The sequence below is a fragment of the Kogia breviceps genome, chromosome 9, assembly GCF_026419965.1.
Source record: "Kogia breviceps isolate mKogBre1 chromosome 9, mKogBre1 haplotype 1, whole genome shotgun sequence".
Classification (NCBI taxonomy): domain Eukaryota; kingdom Metazoa; phylum Chordata; class Mammalia; order Artiodactyla; family Physeteridae; genus Kogia; species Kogia breviceps.
The window spans coordinates 41,519,317-41,537,464 of NC_081318.1; the positions used below are offsets into that span (position 1 = coordinate 41,519,317).

An 18,148-nucleotide genomic window follows, 5' to 3' on the forward strand; every position below is an offset into this window, starting at 1 on the left:
GTAATTGGAATCATATTGAATTTATCAAATAATTTGGAGGAAAATGACATCTTTGTGATATCAAGCCTTTCCATTCGTGAACATGTATATATCTTCATTAATTTAAGCCTTCTTTGATATCGTCCAAAAATGTTTATAATGTACTTCCATAAAGATCTTTAAACTTGGGCTTCCCTGGTGGCGCAGTGGTTGAGAATCCGCCTGCCGATGCAGGAGACACGGGTTCGTGCCCTGGTCCGGGAAGATCCCACATGCCGCGGAGCAACTAAGCCCGTGAGCCATGGCCGCTGAGCCTGTGCGTCCGGAGCCTGTGCTCCGCAACGGGAGAGGCCACAACAGTGAGAGGCCCGCATACCGCAAAAAAAAAAAAAAAAAAAAAAAAAAAAAAAAAAAAAAGATCTTTAAACTCTTTAATTTGTTACTATGTATCTTTTTTGTTGTTATTGCTTTTATAAATGTTATCTTTTAAATTATATTTTAAAACTCTGTTATTGATGTATAGGAACATGATTATTGCAAACCTATTGAGCAATCTTATTAATTTTAGCAATTAATTCATAGAGTGGGAGCTTTTCAAAATGTAAATTGTACAGTGTCAATTTCTTATTTTGAGCCAGTTTATGTCTTCTGTTGCAATTAGAATAATATCCAAATTCTTTATCATACCTACAGGGCCCTACATGACCTGAACCTTGCCTGCCTCTCCTAGCTAGTATACTAATATTCTCCCGATATTACAGTACTCTCCCTTCTTTTTTCCACTAGTCTCCAGCCTCATAGGACTTTTTTCTAGTCATAAAATTAGGCCAAATTTCTTCCTGCTTCAAGAACTTTCCATCCCCTGGATATTCGTAGATCTACCCATGGCTGGCTGCTCATTAATTGGGTCTAAGCTCAAATGTGCTATCTCCTCAAGAAGACTTGTCTGATCAGGTGGCCACACCCCTCCTCTCTCCCCTCCAAGTCATGTTCTTTCCCATTACTCTGTTATATTTTCTTCATTGCATTTACCACTTACGTGGGATCATTTTAGATATGTGTTTAAGTTTATCATCTACCTCTTCTACTAGACTGTAAGCGATGGAATGGCAAGGACTTTGTCTTGTTGGTAATTATTGTAACCTAGCAGCTTCAGGGCACACGAGTTCAGTAGATATTTGTTGAATGAATGAATGTAAGATAACTATTATTCCTTTTTTAGAGATGAAGAAACTGAGATGCAAAGAGGCTAAGTGATTGCTCTAAGTCCATCACCTATAATTTGAACCAGATTTGCCTGACTTCAAATCCTGTTTATGATCTTGACATTTCAGTTAATTTATTTATTTTGATCACCAAAGTCACAATAATGATGTAAATGTGCTCTTGAGCTATATCTAAAGTGCTGAATACATAGCAACCCTGTTTTTCTCTTAAAATTGTTTTAAAAAAATTTTAACTACTAAGTTAGGAAAGAAAATAAATATATTCACATGATTATTACCAGTTAGTTATACAGTTTGGCCTAACGATGATAGTATTCTGAAAGTCATCAAAAGTGTCTTCTCTAGTTATTCAAATAAAAACCATAATTTCTCAAGTTATTTAGGTAAAGACCACAGCTTATTATATTAATTTAAGAATAGAATCAAGGCTGTGTGCTCTAGAGCCCGTGAGCCACAACTACTGAGCCTGTGAGTGACAACTACTGAAGCCCATGTGCCTAGAGCCCATGCTGTGCAACACGAGAAGCCACCGCAATGAGAAGCCCGCTCACTGCAATGAAGAGTAGCCCCCGCTTGCCGCAACTAGAGAAAGCCTGCACAGCAACAAAGACCCAACACAGCCAAAAATAAATAAATTATTTATTTATTTATTTACTGAAAAAAAAAAAGAATAGAATCAAGGCTCTGAAGAAGAGTTAACTAGAGATTAAAGGTAGCCCGAGTAAATGAATATTTGCTCCTTCTAAGATCCTTTTCAACAAAGGAAATAGTAATCATGTTTTCACAGATAAAATTGATGGAGGGCTGAAAAACACAAAAAGTCAAAAACATTTACTTCAATAAGGACACTCCATATGTTATGTATGTACAGTTAATTTTTCAAAGTATATTCACACAATTCTCATTTCATTCACAAAATAAAACAATGACCTAAATATTCTTATTTTTACAGGAATTAAAAAGGCCAAAATCTAACCATAAGGCAGTGGAAAGAAGGATTAAGGTCAAATTCTCTGCTTCAGGTTATCTGGCTGAAGGGCCATTTCTTTCACACATTCATTATAATGAGGAAATAAGGACTATCAAAAGATGTTATATACGTGTTACTAAAGGGCTATTTTATTTGTTACAGTATCTCCTATTAATGGTCACTAGCATCATATTTTAAGGGTTTTAAACAGTTTTAGTGGTCTTTAGCATCAGGTTTTTTTCTTTTCTAAGTTAATCGATGAAAATGTTTCATATTCCAAAGTGAGGAAAAATAGATCGTGTGTGTGCTTTCTAACATATTGTATTGTTTCCAAAAACCAATGCAACTACAGTCATATTTCCTTTATTCAATAGAGTATTTTCAAAATGTATACAGCTCTAATCACCTTTTTACTTTCTCAAGTGGTTAATACAGTATTAAGGGAATTCATATTTAAAGGACCATGGTAAATCCTTTCATAAAGACGAAGAATTCTTTTATGTACTTATCGCACTATAATTTACATATGCTATCTTTACTTTTCCATACCTAGATTTCTCAAAGCTATATTCACAGAACTTATTTTTAAATTTTTTAGCAATCCCATATAAAAAAAAGTAGCTCTTAAATATTAAAAAAATAGCAGAAGTCAGTGTTTCTTAAACATCAAAATCTCTTTATTGAACATCAAAAATAAATCTTTTATTTTTATTTTTTATTTTTTGGCCATGCAGCATGTGGGATCTTTTATTTTTTTGGCCTTTTATTTTTTTGGCCATGCGGCATGTGGGATCTTAGTTCCCCGACCAGGGGCCGGACCAGGGACCGAACCCATGCCCCCTGCAGTGGAAAGGAAGAATCTTAACCACTGGACCGCCAGGGAAGTCCCAAAATCTTCCCCTTAAGTTTGAAACCAGAAGGTTCATTGTACTCCACTGACATCTGTCATGAACTTCTTTATCTTCCAAACAGTTCACAAATTTCTCCTCACATACTCTTTCCAGACCTTGGTTCTTCCCTTGGCTCATTAGCCCTTCCAAATGTTGGCGTTCATGACATCTGCTTTCACTCTCTGCCCTGCTTCTCACAGCCTGACACCATCTGCATTTGTCAGCACCATTCATGCCTGGCAGGTACTAGGCCCTCAAGAAATGTTTGCTGATGAATTCTCAGTGACCACAGCCTCCTACGCTCTGACCTCACCATTCTGCAGACCTTCCAACTCTACTGACCTCCTCTCTTCTACTTGTCCACCACCTATATGGCCACACTTGGACGCTAAACACAACCAGGAAGTGCTCCATCTCCAAGATTTCAAATCCCCAAACTGGCTTCTGACTGTAATCTAAAATCCTTATCTTTTCTCTACTGCTGCTCTCGCCTACTTAACCTGCAAGTCCCCTCTAACCCTAATCTTCAGTTTATTCTCCTTTCCCAACTTTTGGTCAAATTAAAAATGTCATAGTTCATTTGTAGCCATGCCTATGTATTAGCCCTGACTTCCCACCCTGCCCTTTTGTATGAGGCCACATGCTAAGTAGTTCATGTATTCTTTTTTTTTTTTTTTTTTTTTTTTTTTTGTGGTACGCGGGCCTCTCACTGTTGTGGCCTCTCCTGTTGCGGAGCACGGGCTCCGGACGCGCAGGCTCAGCGGCCACGGCTCACGGGCCCAGCCGCTCCGCGGCATGTGGGATCTTCCCGGACCGGGGCACGAACCCGCGTCCCCTGCATCGGCAGGCGGATTCTCAACCACTGCGCCACCAGGGAAGCCCAGTTCATCTATTCTTAAAAGGTGGCCAAGGAAGTTTAAAAAAAAAAGTAGGAGCTGGCAGGGATCATCTAATTCAGCCCCCTAAAATAGCAGATGAGGAACCAAGAAGATTGTGACTAGTCAGAGATTTCCAGAACCTGTCATTGGCCCTTCCCAGGTCTCTTCCCCAAACACTGCCCAATTTTGATCTTTTCCTGGGCTAGCAATAAGCAGTACAATGCTCCTGATGCTAGGCAGCTGCACCAAGATGCAGCTCCCAGTCAGCCATGTGATCAGGGGGGTAAACAATCAAAACCCATACAACCATTCTGTTTTTCATTTCCAGTACAGTACTCAATAAATTACATGAGATATTCATCATTTTATAATAAAATAGGCTTTGTGTTCATTTTGCCCAACTATAGCCTAATATAATTGTTCTGAGTATGTTTAAGGTAGGCTAGGCTAAGCTATAATGTTTGGTAGGTTAGGTGCATTAAATGCGTTTTTGACTTAGGATGGGTTTATCGGGACATAACCCAATCATAAGTTGAAGAAGATCTCTCTCTCTCTCTCTCTCTCTCTCTCTCTCTCTCTCTCTCTCTCTCTCTGTGTGTGTGTGTGTGTGTGTGTGTGTGTGTGTGTGTAACTTTGTTGGCTCCTTTTCCTCTGCCCCACAACTAAGTAACTAAGAACTTTAAATTCTACCCTGGGTACTCTTGTCTACGTACGCACACACACCCAGATGATCTCATCAGTTCCATTGACTTAAAATACCATCTGTATACTGATGGTTCCCCAGTTTATTTCTTTGGCATGATCTCTTCCTTGAACTCGGAATACTAATATCCAACCACCTATGTGAAATCTTGACTTGGACTTTTAACTGGTGTATTAAACTTAACAAATCCAAAATGGAATTTCCCCACTAAACCTATTCTTTCCCCAATCTTCTCCATTTCCATAAATGGCACCACTATCTACCCAGTTGCTCAAGCCAAAAACCTAGGGATCATATTCAGTTCTTCTTTTCCTCCTACTCTATTCACATACCCAACCTACCATCATCTCTGCCTCCAAATATATCTTTTACTTCTCTCCCTCTCTGCAGCTTCCATTCCACTTTAAGCCACCATCACCCTCACTGGACCTACTGCAAGAGTCTCCTGTCTGGTTTCCCTGCTTCCACTCTCATCCTCTTATCCATCATTCTCAGAGCAGTCAATGCAATCTTTAAAAGAAAAAAGCCATATTATGTCATTGCCCTGTTTTAGTGGCTTCTGATTGTACTTAGAAAAAAGTCCAAATTCCTTTCCTTAGCCCCTGCTACCTCTGAAATCTTTTCATTTTCCCCTAGCTCACTGGACTCCAACCATGCTGACCTTCACATAGCCCCAGGATCAGGACAAGATCATTCCCATCCCAGGGCTTTTGCCTTTGCAATTCCCTCTACTTTGAATGCTTGTCTCCCCCGCCCAACGCCGCCCCAAATTTCTCATGGCTGACTCTTTCTTATCCTTCAAGTCTCAAAAGTCACTTCCTCAAAGAGGCTCTTCCTGACACCTCTGTACCCCAAGTCACCATCTCTAGTATACTTCTCTGATTTACTGTACTTCATAGTACCTATTTGTATCTATTACATCATTTGTTTACTTGATTGTTATTTGTTTCTCCCGGTATAAGTTCCAAGAGAACTGGGACTCTATCTGATTTACTCACCACAGCATCCCTGATTTATGAGCACAAGGACTGCCCGATATATGTATGTCATATTTACATATGTATGTATGCACTACCAGTAGTAACATAAATACTTAATAAATATCTGTGGAAGGAGTAAATTAATGCACATCTTGATTTCTTCAAAATGTAATTAAGATAGGCAATATTTTTGATGTCTGATTAATAAAAAATATCCTTCCTCCCTCAGTCATTTACAATAAAACATCCTATCAAAAAAATATCACAGGGTTTCCCAGGATTTTTGTGCTGTCCTGACTATTTTCAATGAGGTGAAAGGTGGAGGTAGTTTCACAAAGCATTCTTTTATTTGGCTTCCACTTCATGTTTTTCATTCTCCTGAAAAAGACATACTGAAAACATTCCATTCTCTCAATACAGACATCCCCAAAGCATTCAAACTGCACTGAAAAAAAATTTCTTAAAGCTACAGAAACCAACTTTCCCTGGCTCTTTTTTTCTTTCAGTCAAGGAACATTGTTTACAGCTGCCCCGAGGCTTCCTTTAATGCTTGTTAGAATCTGGGATGTTGCAACCAGAGTTTCTCTGTTCTTTTATAATGGCAAGCTGCAGATTAATTTTCCTCGATTCATAAATTTCCAATGACATAGAATGTTATAAATTCTTTCCAAGAGAACAGGGAGGAAAGTCAAAAGTATTTTCTAGAAGCCTCTCCTCCCTTTATTCTTTTTTTTGTGTGTGTGGTACGCGGGCCTGTCACCGCTGTGGCCTCTCCCATTGCGGAGCTCCGGACGCGCAGGCCCAGCGGCCACGGCCCACGGGCCCAGCCACTCCGTGGCACGCGGGATCCTCCCAGACCAGGGCAGGAACCCGCGTCCCCCGCATCGGTAGGCGGACTCCCAACCGCTTTGCCACCAGGGAAGCCCGTCCCCTTATTCTTTTAAACGCTCATCTGAAATGTAAAAGTAAACAAATATTTTAATGTTCTTTTTTTTTTTTTTTTTTTTAGTTACTGACATAACTTCTTAAGAAATTAAACTTTTTCTCAGTTTCAAGCATAATATATACTTTATCTGCTCTCAACAAAATGAACTTTTGCTATAGAAAGTGAAATATTATAGTTATTTGTCTCTCCACCAGCACTACCAATGCTTATTAGCAACCTTCTCCAGTCTTCACCATTCCTCTTTCTTGGCCTTTACTACCCAGGTTAATGATCAAATGTGTTCTAAGCCTTTAAAAAGGAAGATGTTGATCGTTTTTCTTAAAAAAAAAAAAAAAATCCCATCCTCTCTTAACTACAGAGATGTTTCGACTGACTTCTTTTGTCCTGAAACTCCATTGACTGTGAGTAGCGTGCCATGTATTAATAGTTTGTACATGGAATATACACATTAACATATGAGTTAATTAAAAGTTACTGAAAAAAATAAGAAAAATATAAGTTCTTTATCCATAACATAAAAATCTCACCACACATAAAAAAAACCAATATTTCTCTGAAAATATCTATTTTCCTATCATTTTTGTATCTAAAATTTAATGGAAATCATCATTAAAGAGAATCAGAAATTGAAATGATCCACAATACAGTGCTGGTAGTGAACATAAAAATAACCATTAAAAAAGTGAAGTAGGGCTTCCCTGGTGGCACAGTGGTTGAGAGTCCGCCTGCTGATGCAGGGGACACGGGTTCGTGCCCCGGTGCGGGAGGATCCCACATGCTGCGGAGCGGCTGGGCCTGTGAGCCATGGCTGCTGGGCCTGCGCGTCCGGAGCCTGTGCTGCGCAACGGGAGAGGCCACAACAGTGAGAGGCCTGCGGTATCACACAAAAAAAGTGAAGTATAATGCTGCAGTAGGATAACTACAATAGCATTCTTGGCTATTTTTGGAAAACTTAAGTTTAGTAAAACTTTAAAAGGGGGACATATATCCTTAGAGATAAACAGATTATTAAAAGCAGTTTTAATACTTCTTAACTTTATTTTGCAATCAGTGCTTTGAAAATGGAGTTTATATAGAAACAGGTATAAAGGAAAGTTTCTCAAAAAGATGGAATTGTTCATTGTTCTGGCAGATATGTAAAAACAATGCTGACTCAAAAACAGCCATGTGGACAGCTGCAGATGCCTTACCCAATGGAAATACTAAACAGGCATAGCACGAATCAATAATTAACAAAGCAGATGCACAAAGCTTGATGAGGATGAATAATTGCATAGGCTGGAGTGGTAAAAGAAGCTTATAACAGTACTAGTTTTGTAAGAAATTAGATAAACTCCTTGTTTTCATGAATTTGTTAGCAAGAGTACTTCAGTGCCTAATAGTACACAAAGAATACCTTTTTTAAATGCTTTGAATTAATTGATATTCACCTTTATATAGTATTTATCACTGAAGATGTTTATAAATCAAAATGATCCACAAGAAAATACTGGTAGGGTGAACATAAAAATAATTTTTAAGCAATGAAGTAATATTCCAGATGGGCTAACTACAGGGGCATCAAATTGTTTATTTTTAGAATTCTTAAGTTTAACGAAATGTTGAAGAGGGAGGTATACCTTTAGTGTACGTCATTTTCTAACTTGTATTGTGTGTGTGTGTGTATATATCCCTCCATGCTTGTCAGTAAGTGTCTTGAGGATATTGTGTCTTTTATGTACTCTAAAAGCACTAAGCCCTGTCTCTTGTATATAAATAAATAGCTCTGAAATTAATAAAATAATACATCTTGGTTTCTTCAAAATATAATGAAAATGGACAATCTGATTACCCATGCTTTAGTAAAAACAGAGTAATTTCTTTAGATGCTGAACATATGACTTGGAAACATCTTTTAGGAGTCTATTTTTTTGAGAATTACATTTCTTAAACTGCAGTGACTTGAAAAATTAGAAATTTGCAGAGGTAACAGATGCATTTATAGCAAACTTGGAAAATAGGTTTCAGAGTTTAAAGTATATAAGGAAGTTAGGAAGGTATGTAAGGAAGTTAGGTATATAAGTTACATTTACATGCTTTTTCCTTAGGACATATGTTGCAAGAACAACTGCTCTTCTGAATGGAAAGGATTCATTGCATATTACTATATCAAGTGTTTAACCTGAAGATATGTTCCTTATCTACATGCCCATTCTATATCATTCTATTTTTCTTTGAATTATCATTGAATATGCATGCTTTCTATTATCTACTTATTCCTTAACTTACAAACAATTGAGTACATACTGTGTGCTAGACACTATTTTAGTTGCTCTAAGTATAGCAGTGAAAAGTCAAAAATCACTGCACTTGTGGAAATTTTATTCTAGAGATGGAAACAAACAATAATCAAGATAAATCAGTAAGATTTCCTGCAGCACATGACGTGGGAAGCTGCCTCCACCAGAGACTTAGCATTAGGAGTGAGGGGGTAAAGGAGTTTTGGGGGTGTGCAGAAAGAGAACACGTGTGCATACACACCCTAGGAGCAGGAACATCTTCCCTAGCTTCGTGGGATTCTCCTCCCACCAGAGCAATGTGTAAGAGGATATCTTGGGGCTTTGGTCTATCGAAAGTGCTCTTCTGGGTGATTCTTGAGCACCACCATCCAGAAGTGCTGGCGTCCGATGCATTTTCCTTTGCTTTGCAAGGAGTCGCAAACTTCAAAACTCTCCGAGATGGATTATTAATCCTGCTTTGCAGGAAAGGAAAATCCTCCATCCTTGCCCACCGGCCACCCCTCTCCAGAGACCCTGCTATCGCCTAGGCACTCTGAGCCAGAAGGGGACACTTTGGGAATGACCGTCCTCCATGGAGGGACAGAGCCAGCCCCCAGCTTCTCTACACAGAACCTCCTCCACTAAAGCTTCAAAAATCAAAAACTGTAATTGCCAGAAGAATCATAAAAAAAATAATAATCCAGCCACTAACCTCATATGGAAATTAAATAATCACTCTGGATCCTGCATTGTGAGCTGCTCTCCATACCCTGATTACCTTTGAAGTCCATATTTTTTTCGTTGAATTTCCATCTCTTTAAGACACAAGATTAAAACAAAATTCATGCTTTATTGGATTTTTAAATGGTCTTCATTTTATTTATCCTTTGTCTTTCTTATGTGGATATGCAAACAAGAAGATGCGACTGGATATTATCAACATGTTCACTCCCTTAATCTGTCTGTCTAGAGGTTTGGCTTCTACAGACCAAGCCATGTGACTGACAGGGTCTTGGTGCTTCAGCCGGGTGTCAGGCCTGTGCCTCTGAGGTGGGAGAGCCGAGTTCAGGACACTGGTCAACCACAGACCTCCCAGCTACACGTAATATCAAATGGCGAAAGCTCCCCCAGAGATCTCCATTTCAACACTAAGACCCAGGTCCACTCAACGACCAGCAAGCTACAGTGCTAGACACCCTATGGCAAACAACTACCAAGACAGGAACACAACACAACCCATTAGCAGAGAGGCTGCCTAAAATCATAATAAGGTTACAGACACCCCAAAACACACCACCAGATGCAGTCCTGCCCACCAGAAAGACAAGATCCAGCCTCATCCAGCAGAACACATGCACCAGTCCCCTCGACCAGGAAGCCTACACAACCTACTGAACCAACCTTAGCCACTGGGGGCAGACACTAAAAACAACAGGAACTACGAACCTGCAGCCTGCGAAAAGGAGCCCAAACAGAGTAGGTTAAGCAAAATGAGAAGACAGAGAAACACACAGCAGATGAAGGAGTAAGGTAAAAACCTACCAGACCAAACAAATGAAGAGGAAATAGGCAGTCTATCTGAAAAAGAATTCAGAATAATGATAGTAAAGATGATCCAAAATCTTAGAAATAGAATGGGGAAAATACAAGAAACGTTTAGCAAGGACCTAGAAGAACTGAAGAGCAAACAAACAATGATGAACAACACAATAAATGAAATTTAAAATTCTCTAGAAGGAATCAACAGCAGAATAACTGAGGCAGAAGAACGGATAAGTGACCTGGAAGATAAAATAGTGGAAACAACTACTGCAGAGCAGAATAAAGAAAAAAGAATGACAGAATTGAGGACACTTTTAAGAGACCTCTAGAAAAACATTAAATGCACCAACATTCAAATTATAGGGATCCAAGAAGAAGAAGACAAAAAGAAAGGGACTGAGAGATTATAGTTGAAAACGTCCCTAATATGGGAAAGGAAATAGACAAGTCCAGAAAGTGCAGAGTCCCATACAGGATAAATCCAAGGAGACACACACCAAGACATATTAATCAAACGACCAAAAATTAAATACAAAGAAAAAGTATTAAAAGCAGCAAGGGAAAAACAACAAATAACGTACAAGGCATTCCCCATAAGATTAACAACTGATCTTTCAGCAGAAGCTGCAAGCCAGAAGGGAGTGGCAGGACATATTTAAAGTGATGAAAGGGAAAAACCTACAACCAAGATTACTCTACCCAGCAAGGATGTCATTCACATTCGACAGAGAGATTAAAAACTTTACAGACAAGCAAAAGCTAAGAGAATTCAGCACACCAAACCAGCTTTACAACAAATGCTAAAGGAACTTATCTAGTCAGGAAACACAAGAGAAGGAAAAGACCTACAATAACAAACTCAAAACAATCAAGAAAATGGTACTAGGAATATACATATCGATAATTACCTTAAATGTAAATGGATTAAATGCTCCAACCAGAAGACATAGACTGGCTGAATGGATTCAAAAACAAGACCTGTATATATGCTGTCCACAAGAGACCTAGGGACACATACAGACTGAAAGTGAGGGGATGGAAAAAGATATTCCATGCAAATGGAAATCAAAAGAAAGCTGGAGTAGCAATTCTCATATCAGACAAAATAGACTTTAAAATAAAGACTATTACAAGAGACAAAGAAGGACACTACATAATGATCAAGGGATCAATCCAAGAAGAAGATATAACAATTGTAAATATTTATGCACCCAACATAGGAGCACCTCAATACATAAGGAAAATGCTAACATTCATAAAAGGGGAAATCAACAGTAACACAAAGATAGTAGGGGACCTTAACACCCCACTTTCACCAATGGATAGATCATCCAAAATGAAAATAAATAAGGAACCAAGCTTTAAATATAACATTAAATAATATGGACTTAATTGATATTTATAGGACATTCCATCCAAAAACAACAGAATACACTTTCTTAAGTGTGCACGGAACATTCTCCAGGAGAGATCATATCTTGGGTCACAAATCAAGCCTTGGTAAATTTAAGATAATTGAAATTGAAATTGTATCAAGTATCTTTTCCAACCACACCGCTGTAAGACTATCAATTGCAGGAAAAAATCTGTAAAAAATACAAACATGTGAAGGCTAAACAATATACTACTTAATAACCAAGAGATCACTGAGGAAATCAAAGAGGAAATCAAAAAAATACCTAGAAACATGACAATGAAAACATGACGATGTAAAACCGATGGGATTCATTAAAAGCAGTTCTAAGAGGGAACTTTATAGCAATACATCCTACCTCAAAAAACAAGAAACATCTCAAACAACTTAACCTTACTCCTAAAGCAATTAGAGAAAGAAGTACAAAAAAAAACCCCAGTTAGCAGAAGGAAAGAAATCATAAAGATCAGATCAGAAATAAATGAAATAGAAAGAAAGAAAACAGTAGCGAAGATCAATAAAATTAAAAGCTGGTTCTTTGAGAAGATAAACAAAATTGATAAACCATTAGCCAGGCTCATCAAGAAAAAAAGAGTAGACTCAAATCAATAGAATTAGAAATGAAAAAGGAGAAGTAACAACTGACACTGCAGAAATACCGAGGATCATGAGAGATTACTACAAGCAACTCTATGCCAATAAAATGGACAACCTGGAAGAAATGGACAAATTCTTAGACAAGTACAACCTTCTGAGACTGAACCAGGAGGAAATAGAAAATATAAACAGACCAATCACAAGCACTGGAATTGAGACTGTGATTAAAAATCTTCCAACAAACAAAAGCCCAGAACCAGATGGCTTCACAGGCGAATTCTATCAAACATTTAGAGAAGAGCTAACACCTATCCTTCTCAAACTCTTCCAGAATATAGCAGAGGGAGGAACACTCCCACACTCATTCCACGAGGCCACCATCACCCGGATACCAAAACCAGTCAAAGATGTCACAAAGAAAGAAAACTACAGGCCAATATCACTGATGAACACAGATGCAAAAATCCCTCAACAAAATACTAGCAAACAGAATCCAACAGCACATTAAAAGGATCATACACCATGATCAAGTGGGGCTTATCCCAGGAATGCAAGTATTCTTCAATATACGCAAATTAATCAATGTAATACACCATATTAACAAATTGAAGGAGAAAAACCATATGATCATCTCAATAGATGCAGAAAAAGTTTTTGACAAAATTTAACACCTATTTATGATAAAAATCCTCGAGAAAGTAGGCATAGAGGGAACTTACTTCAACATAATAAAGGCCATATATGACAAACCCACAGCCAACATCGTTCTCAATGATGAAAAACTGAAACCATTTCCTCCAAGATCGGGAACAAGACAAGGTTGTCCACTGTCATCACTATTATTCAACATTGTTTTGGAAGTCCTAGTCATGGCAATCAGAGAAGAAAAAGAAATAAAAGGAATCTAAGTCGGAAAAGAAGAAGTAAAGCTGTCACTGTTTGCAGGTGACATGATACTATACATAGAGAATCCTAAAGATGCTACCAGAAAACTACTAGAGCTAATCAATGAATTTGGTAAAGTAGCAGGATACAAAATTAATGCACAGAAATCTCTTGCATTCCTATACACTAATGATGAGAAATCTAAAAGAGAAATTAAGGAAACACTCCCATTTACAACTGCAACAAAAAAGAATAAAATACCTAGGAATAAACCTACCTAAGGAGACAAAAGACTTGTATGCAGAAAACTGTAAGACCCTGATGAAAGAAATCAAAGATGATACAAACAGATGGAGAGATATACCATGTTCTTGGTTTGGAGAATCAACATTGTGAAAATGACTCTACTACCCAACGCAATCTACAGATTCAATGTAATCCCTATCAAACTACCAATGGCATTTTTTCACAGAACTAGAACAAAAAATTTCACAATTTGTATGGAAACACAAAAGACCCCAAATAGCCAAAGCAATCTTGAGAAAGAAAAATGGAGCTGGAGGAATCAGGCTCCCAGACTTCAGACTATACTACAAAGCTACAGTAATCAACACAGTATGGTACTGGCACAAAAACAGAAATATAGATCAATGGAACAAGATAGAAAGCCCAGAGATAAACCCACGTACATATGGTCACCTTATTTTTGATAAAGGAGGCAAGAATATACAATGGAGGAAAGACAGCCTCTTCAATAAGTGGTGCAGGGAAAACTGGACAACTACATTTAAAAGAATGAAATTAGACCACTCCCTAACACCATACACAAAAATAAACTCAAAATGGATTACAGACCTAAACGTAAGGCCAGACAGTATAAAACTCTTAGAGGAAAACATAGGCAGAACACTCTATGACATAAATCACAGGAAGATCCTTTTGGAAATACCTCCTAGAGAAATGGAAATAAAAACAAATGGGACCTAATGAAACTTAAAATCTTTTGCACAGCAAAGGGAAACATAAACAAGTCGAAAAGACAACCCTCAGAATGGGAGAAAATATTTGCAAATGAAGCAAATGACATAAGATTAATTTCCAAAATTTACAAGCAGCTCATGCAGCTCAATATCAAAAAAACAAACAACCCAATCCAAAAATGGGCAGGACACCTAAATAGACATTTTTCCAAAGAAGATACACAGATTGCCAAGAAACAGATGAAAGGATGCTCAACATCACTAATCATTAGAGAAATGCAAATCAAAATTACAATGAGGTATCACCTTATACCAGTCATTATGGCCATCATGAAAAATTCTACAAACAATAAATCGTGGAGAGGGTGTGGAGATAAGGGATCCCTCTTGCACTGTTGGTGCAAATGGAAATTGATACAGCCACTATGGAGAACAGAATGAGGCTTCCTTAAAAAAGTAAAAACAGTAGTACCATATGACCCAGCAATCCCACTACTGGGCATATACCCTGAGAAAACCATAATTCAAAAAGAATCATGTACCACAGTTTTCATTGCAGCTCTATTTACAATAGCCAGAACATGGAAGCAACCTAAGTGTCCATTGACAGGTAAATGGATAAAGAAGATGTGGCACATATATGCAATGGAATATTACTCAGCCATATAAAGAAATGAAACTGAGTTATTTATAGTGAGGTGGATGGACCTATAGTCTTTCATACAGAGTGAAGTAAGTCAGAAAGAGAAAAACAAATACCGTATGCTAACACATATATATGGAATCTAAAAAAAAAAAAAAAAGAATCTACATTCTTTTAAATGTAGCTGTCCAGTTTTTTTCAAATCTAAAAAAAAAACCCGTGGTTCTGAAGTACCTAGGGGCAGGACAGGAATAATGATGCAGTCGTAGAGAATGGACTTGAGGACACAGGGAGGGGGAAGGGTAAGCTGGGACGAAGTGAGAGAGTGGCATGGACATATATACACTACCAAATGTAAAATAGTTAGCTAGTGGGAAGCAGCTGCATAGCACAGGGCGATCAGCTTGGTGCTTTGTGACCACCTAGAAGGGTGGGATAGGGATTGTGGGAGGCAGACATGAGGGAGGAGATACGTGGATATTTGTATATGTATAGCTGAACCACTTTGTTATAAAGCAGAAACTAACACTATTGTAAAGCAGTTATACTCCAATAAAGATGTTTAAAAAGAAATCAGTAAAATATGTAATAAATTATATAATGTTAAGTGCTAAGGAAAAAAAAGCAGAGAAAGGGTATAGGAAATCTGAGAAAGGAATGGAATTTTAAACTGAGTGGCCAAGAAAGGCCTCAGTGAGAAGTGACATTTGGATTAAGTCCTGAGAAGTGGAGGAGCTAGTCCTGTGGGCTTAAGGCCAGGGTGGGTGCAGGGGGTGGGGGAGCATACCAGGCAGGGGAGGTCCCAAATTGCAATGGTCATGAGGTGAAACAGTGCTTGGCATAGCTGACGAATATCTAGGAGGCCAGCGTGTCTTGAGGAGACCAAGGAGGAGAGCAGTGGGAGATGAACCCAAAGAGATGGCAAGAGGCTAGGTCATAAAGGACCTCATAGGTAAGAAAGGAAGCCATTGAAGTGTTTTCCACAGAGAACTGACATTATCTGACTTTTTAACAGGATCATGCTGGCCACTGAGTTTTGAGAGTAAAGTGAAGAGGGCAAGAGTGGAAACACGGGGTTCATTTAGGAGGCTACAGTTATAATCCAGACAAAAGCTGGTGGTGGCTTCAGCTAGAAAAGTGGCAGTGGTGATAGAAGTGGCTGGATCCTGGATATATTCTGAAAATAGTGTTCACAGGATTTTCTGACAAACTAGGATGTGGAGTTATCCACTATCTGTGATACTGTCCGATTTCCATTGTATGCTCCTAATTGGTGAAAAAGATACAAATTCTCACTTGTTCTGTCATTTTTAGAGTATGATGTTCCTGACATAACTTCAACTTTCCTTTTGTTCCTGAGTTTGAAAACACATCCCACAATTATTTCTATGTCCTATCTCAACCTTGAGGAAAGATAAAGAGAAAATGTGGCTTTGAAAATTGACAGTGCCAATGCTATCTTATGAGTTTCTCAACTGTAAGCTCCAGCCTTATTTCATTTCCCTTGTTGATGTTCTCAAGGCCTGTCTCAGAGCCTTGCACACATTAGGCTCTCAGAATATGTTCGTTAAATGGTATAGTTTCCACATTTCCCACGCAATAATGAACAAAAACAACAATCATCCCCTATCAACTGCACAATCATAAATTAAAATTTTTATTTTAGTATTTAGTATATTATGCCAGGGTATTCATTAGGTAAATGTAGTTGAGCTTCCAGCACCTTCATTCCTACCACCCTCAATCTAAAGTTGTGTTAGCTTTTTTGCACCTGTAAAGGTAACTAAAAGGCGTAGGAGACTGGCTTTGTAATTCGCAGCTGGGACTGAGTGTCACGCCACCTGTCTCTTGTAAAATCTACTGAGGAGTTAACGCCCTCTTGAACAGCGCACAAATGTCTAAAGGGATGATCAGTCAAAATGCCTCTATCTGAAAGGCTGGAGACCCGAGCCTCTCCCAGGGCCCAGCCCACAAGCTCCCGAGGCACGGGCCTGCGCTGTGCACGCCGGGAGTTGTAGTTCCTCCTCTCTTCCTGCGAGCCAGGACACAGTATCTCTGGCGCCTCCAACGGCGCGCAGGCTCTGTGAAGCACGGCGCACGCGGACGGCACGCGTTTCCTAGCAACGGGGGAGCGGCAACGTCACGCCGGCGGGCGCTAAGAGCAGCTGCCCAGTGTTGGGCGGCTTTGAGTACCTTTCAGCACCTGCGGGTTGGAGGGAACGCCGCTTGCAGCTCTGTCGGCACGTCTCCGTTCGTCCTTACCCTCCTTATCCTGCACCCAGTCGCCGAGAGCAACCTTCCTCCGCGACCCCACGTCTGAGGCACGGCCGGAGGCTAGAGGCGGCCCGCCGGGTTCCTGTCTGGCCCTCGCCGCCAGCGCCCGCGGAGCCCGCCGCCCGCGGCCTCAGCGGGACGATGCTGGAGTCCATTCGCGTGACGGGTGAGTGCCAGGAAGGGTGGCCCCTGGGCTGGCGAGAGCGGCCAGCGTCGTCCCGGCCGCTTGCGGCGAGTACCCGGAGGCCGAGGTGACGGTAGGATGTGGGCTTCGGTGCTCAGCGCGGCGCCCTGAACAGTGTGGAACGCGCCGAAGGTGCTCAGGGAAAAGGTGTGCGGGGAAGAGAGAAAACCGTCCCTTTTCCTTTTGTCACTTATTATCAGTAAGCGCGTGCTGTGGACTATAGTGAGGTAAAGTATAATAGACCGACCTTACAAATGTACAATCTAAATATTGTTAAATTCTGTTTCAAGGTTTATTAGATATGTAATTAGGCATTGTAGTGCACTAGGATCTAGTTTTCTAGAATGTTCAGAAAAGTCAGAGCTAAGCAAAAGAGCACATCTCTGTATATCAGTATTTATACTCTTTGTCTGTATGTATGCTTTCATTCTTAAATCAGAACGTTTTGAGTTGATATTAAGAGGTCACTTTATAGTAAGTATTATACCAAGCACAAAAAATGGTTGTTTAGACCCCAGGTCAGAAAGTTATTTGCCTTTTGTTATTTTTAGAAAAAAACTGTGTATATTAATCATTTAAAAATCATTTTACACAATATTAGAATAATTTCCTAGGCCATTTTCCCGTCATTTGATTCTGCCTAACATTCCTGCAAGACAGCGTTCTTGATAACCTAGTATCATGACTAAAAACACTGAAGAACAGCAGAGTAAAGGGAAATGTCTATCTAATCTTGAAACTGGCTTCAAAATAAGACCAGATTTTTTAAATTTAAGGCATCGCTGTACCTAATAGACCA

The 18,148-nt window shown here is 39.3% G+C and overlaps 1 protein-coding gene across 7 annotated transcripts in view; it reads left to right on the forward strand.

Annotated features, from left to right (window-relative positions):
* The window catches only part of MATCAP2 (microtubule associated tyrosine carboxypeptidase 2), an 86,994-nt gene that overhangs the window by 3,394 nt on the left and 65,452 nt on the right, over positions 1 to 18,148 (forward strand). For 2 of the 7 annotated variants that reach the window (XM_059073671.2, XM_067042343.1), the window contains exon 1: positions 17,028 to 17,331. The exons of 4 other annotated variants lie outside the window; for them this stretch is intronic. In XM_059073671.2, coding sequence (XP_058929654.1) covers positions 17,307 to 17,331 — 25 coding nt within the window. In that variant the 5' untranslated portion in view covers positions 17,028 to 17,306. Of the gene's footprint in view, positions 1 to 17,025; positions 17,332 to 18,148 lie in introns of those variants that run through there. One more of the 7 variants, XM_059073666.2, reaches the window with a different exon arrangement.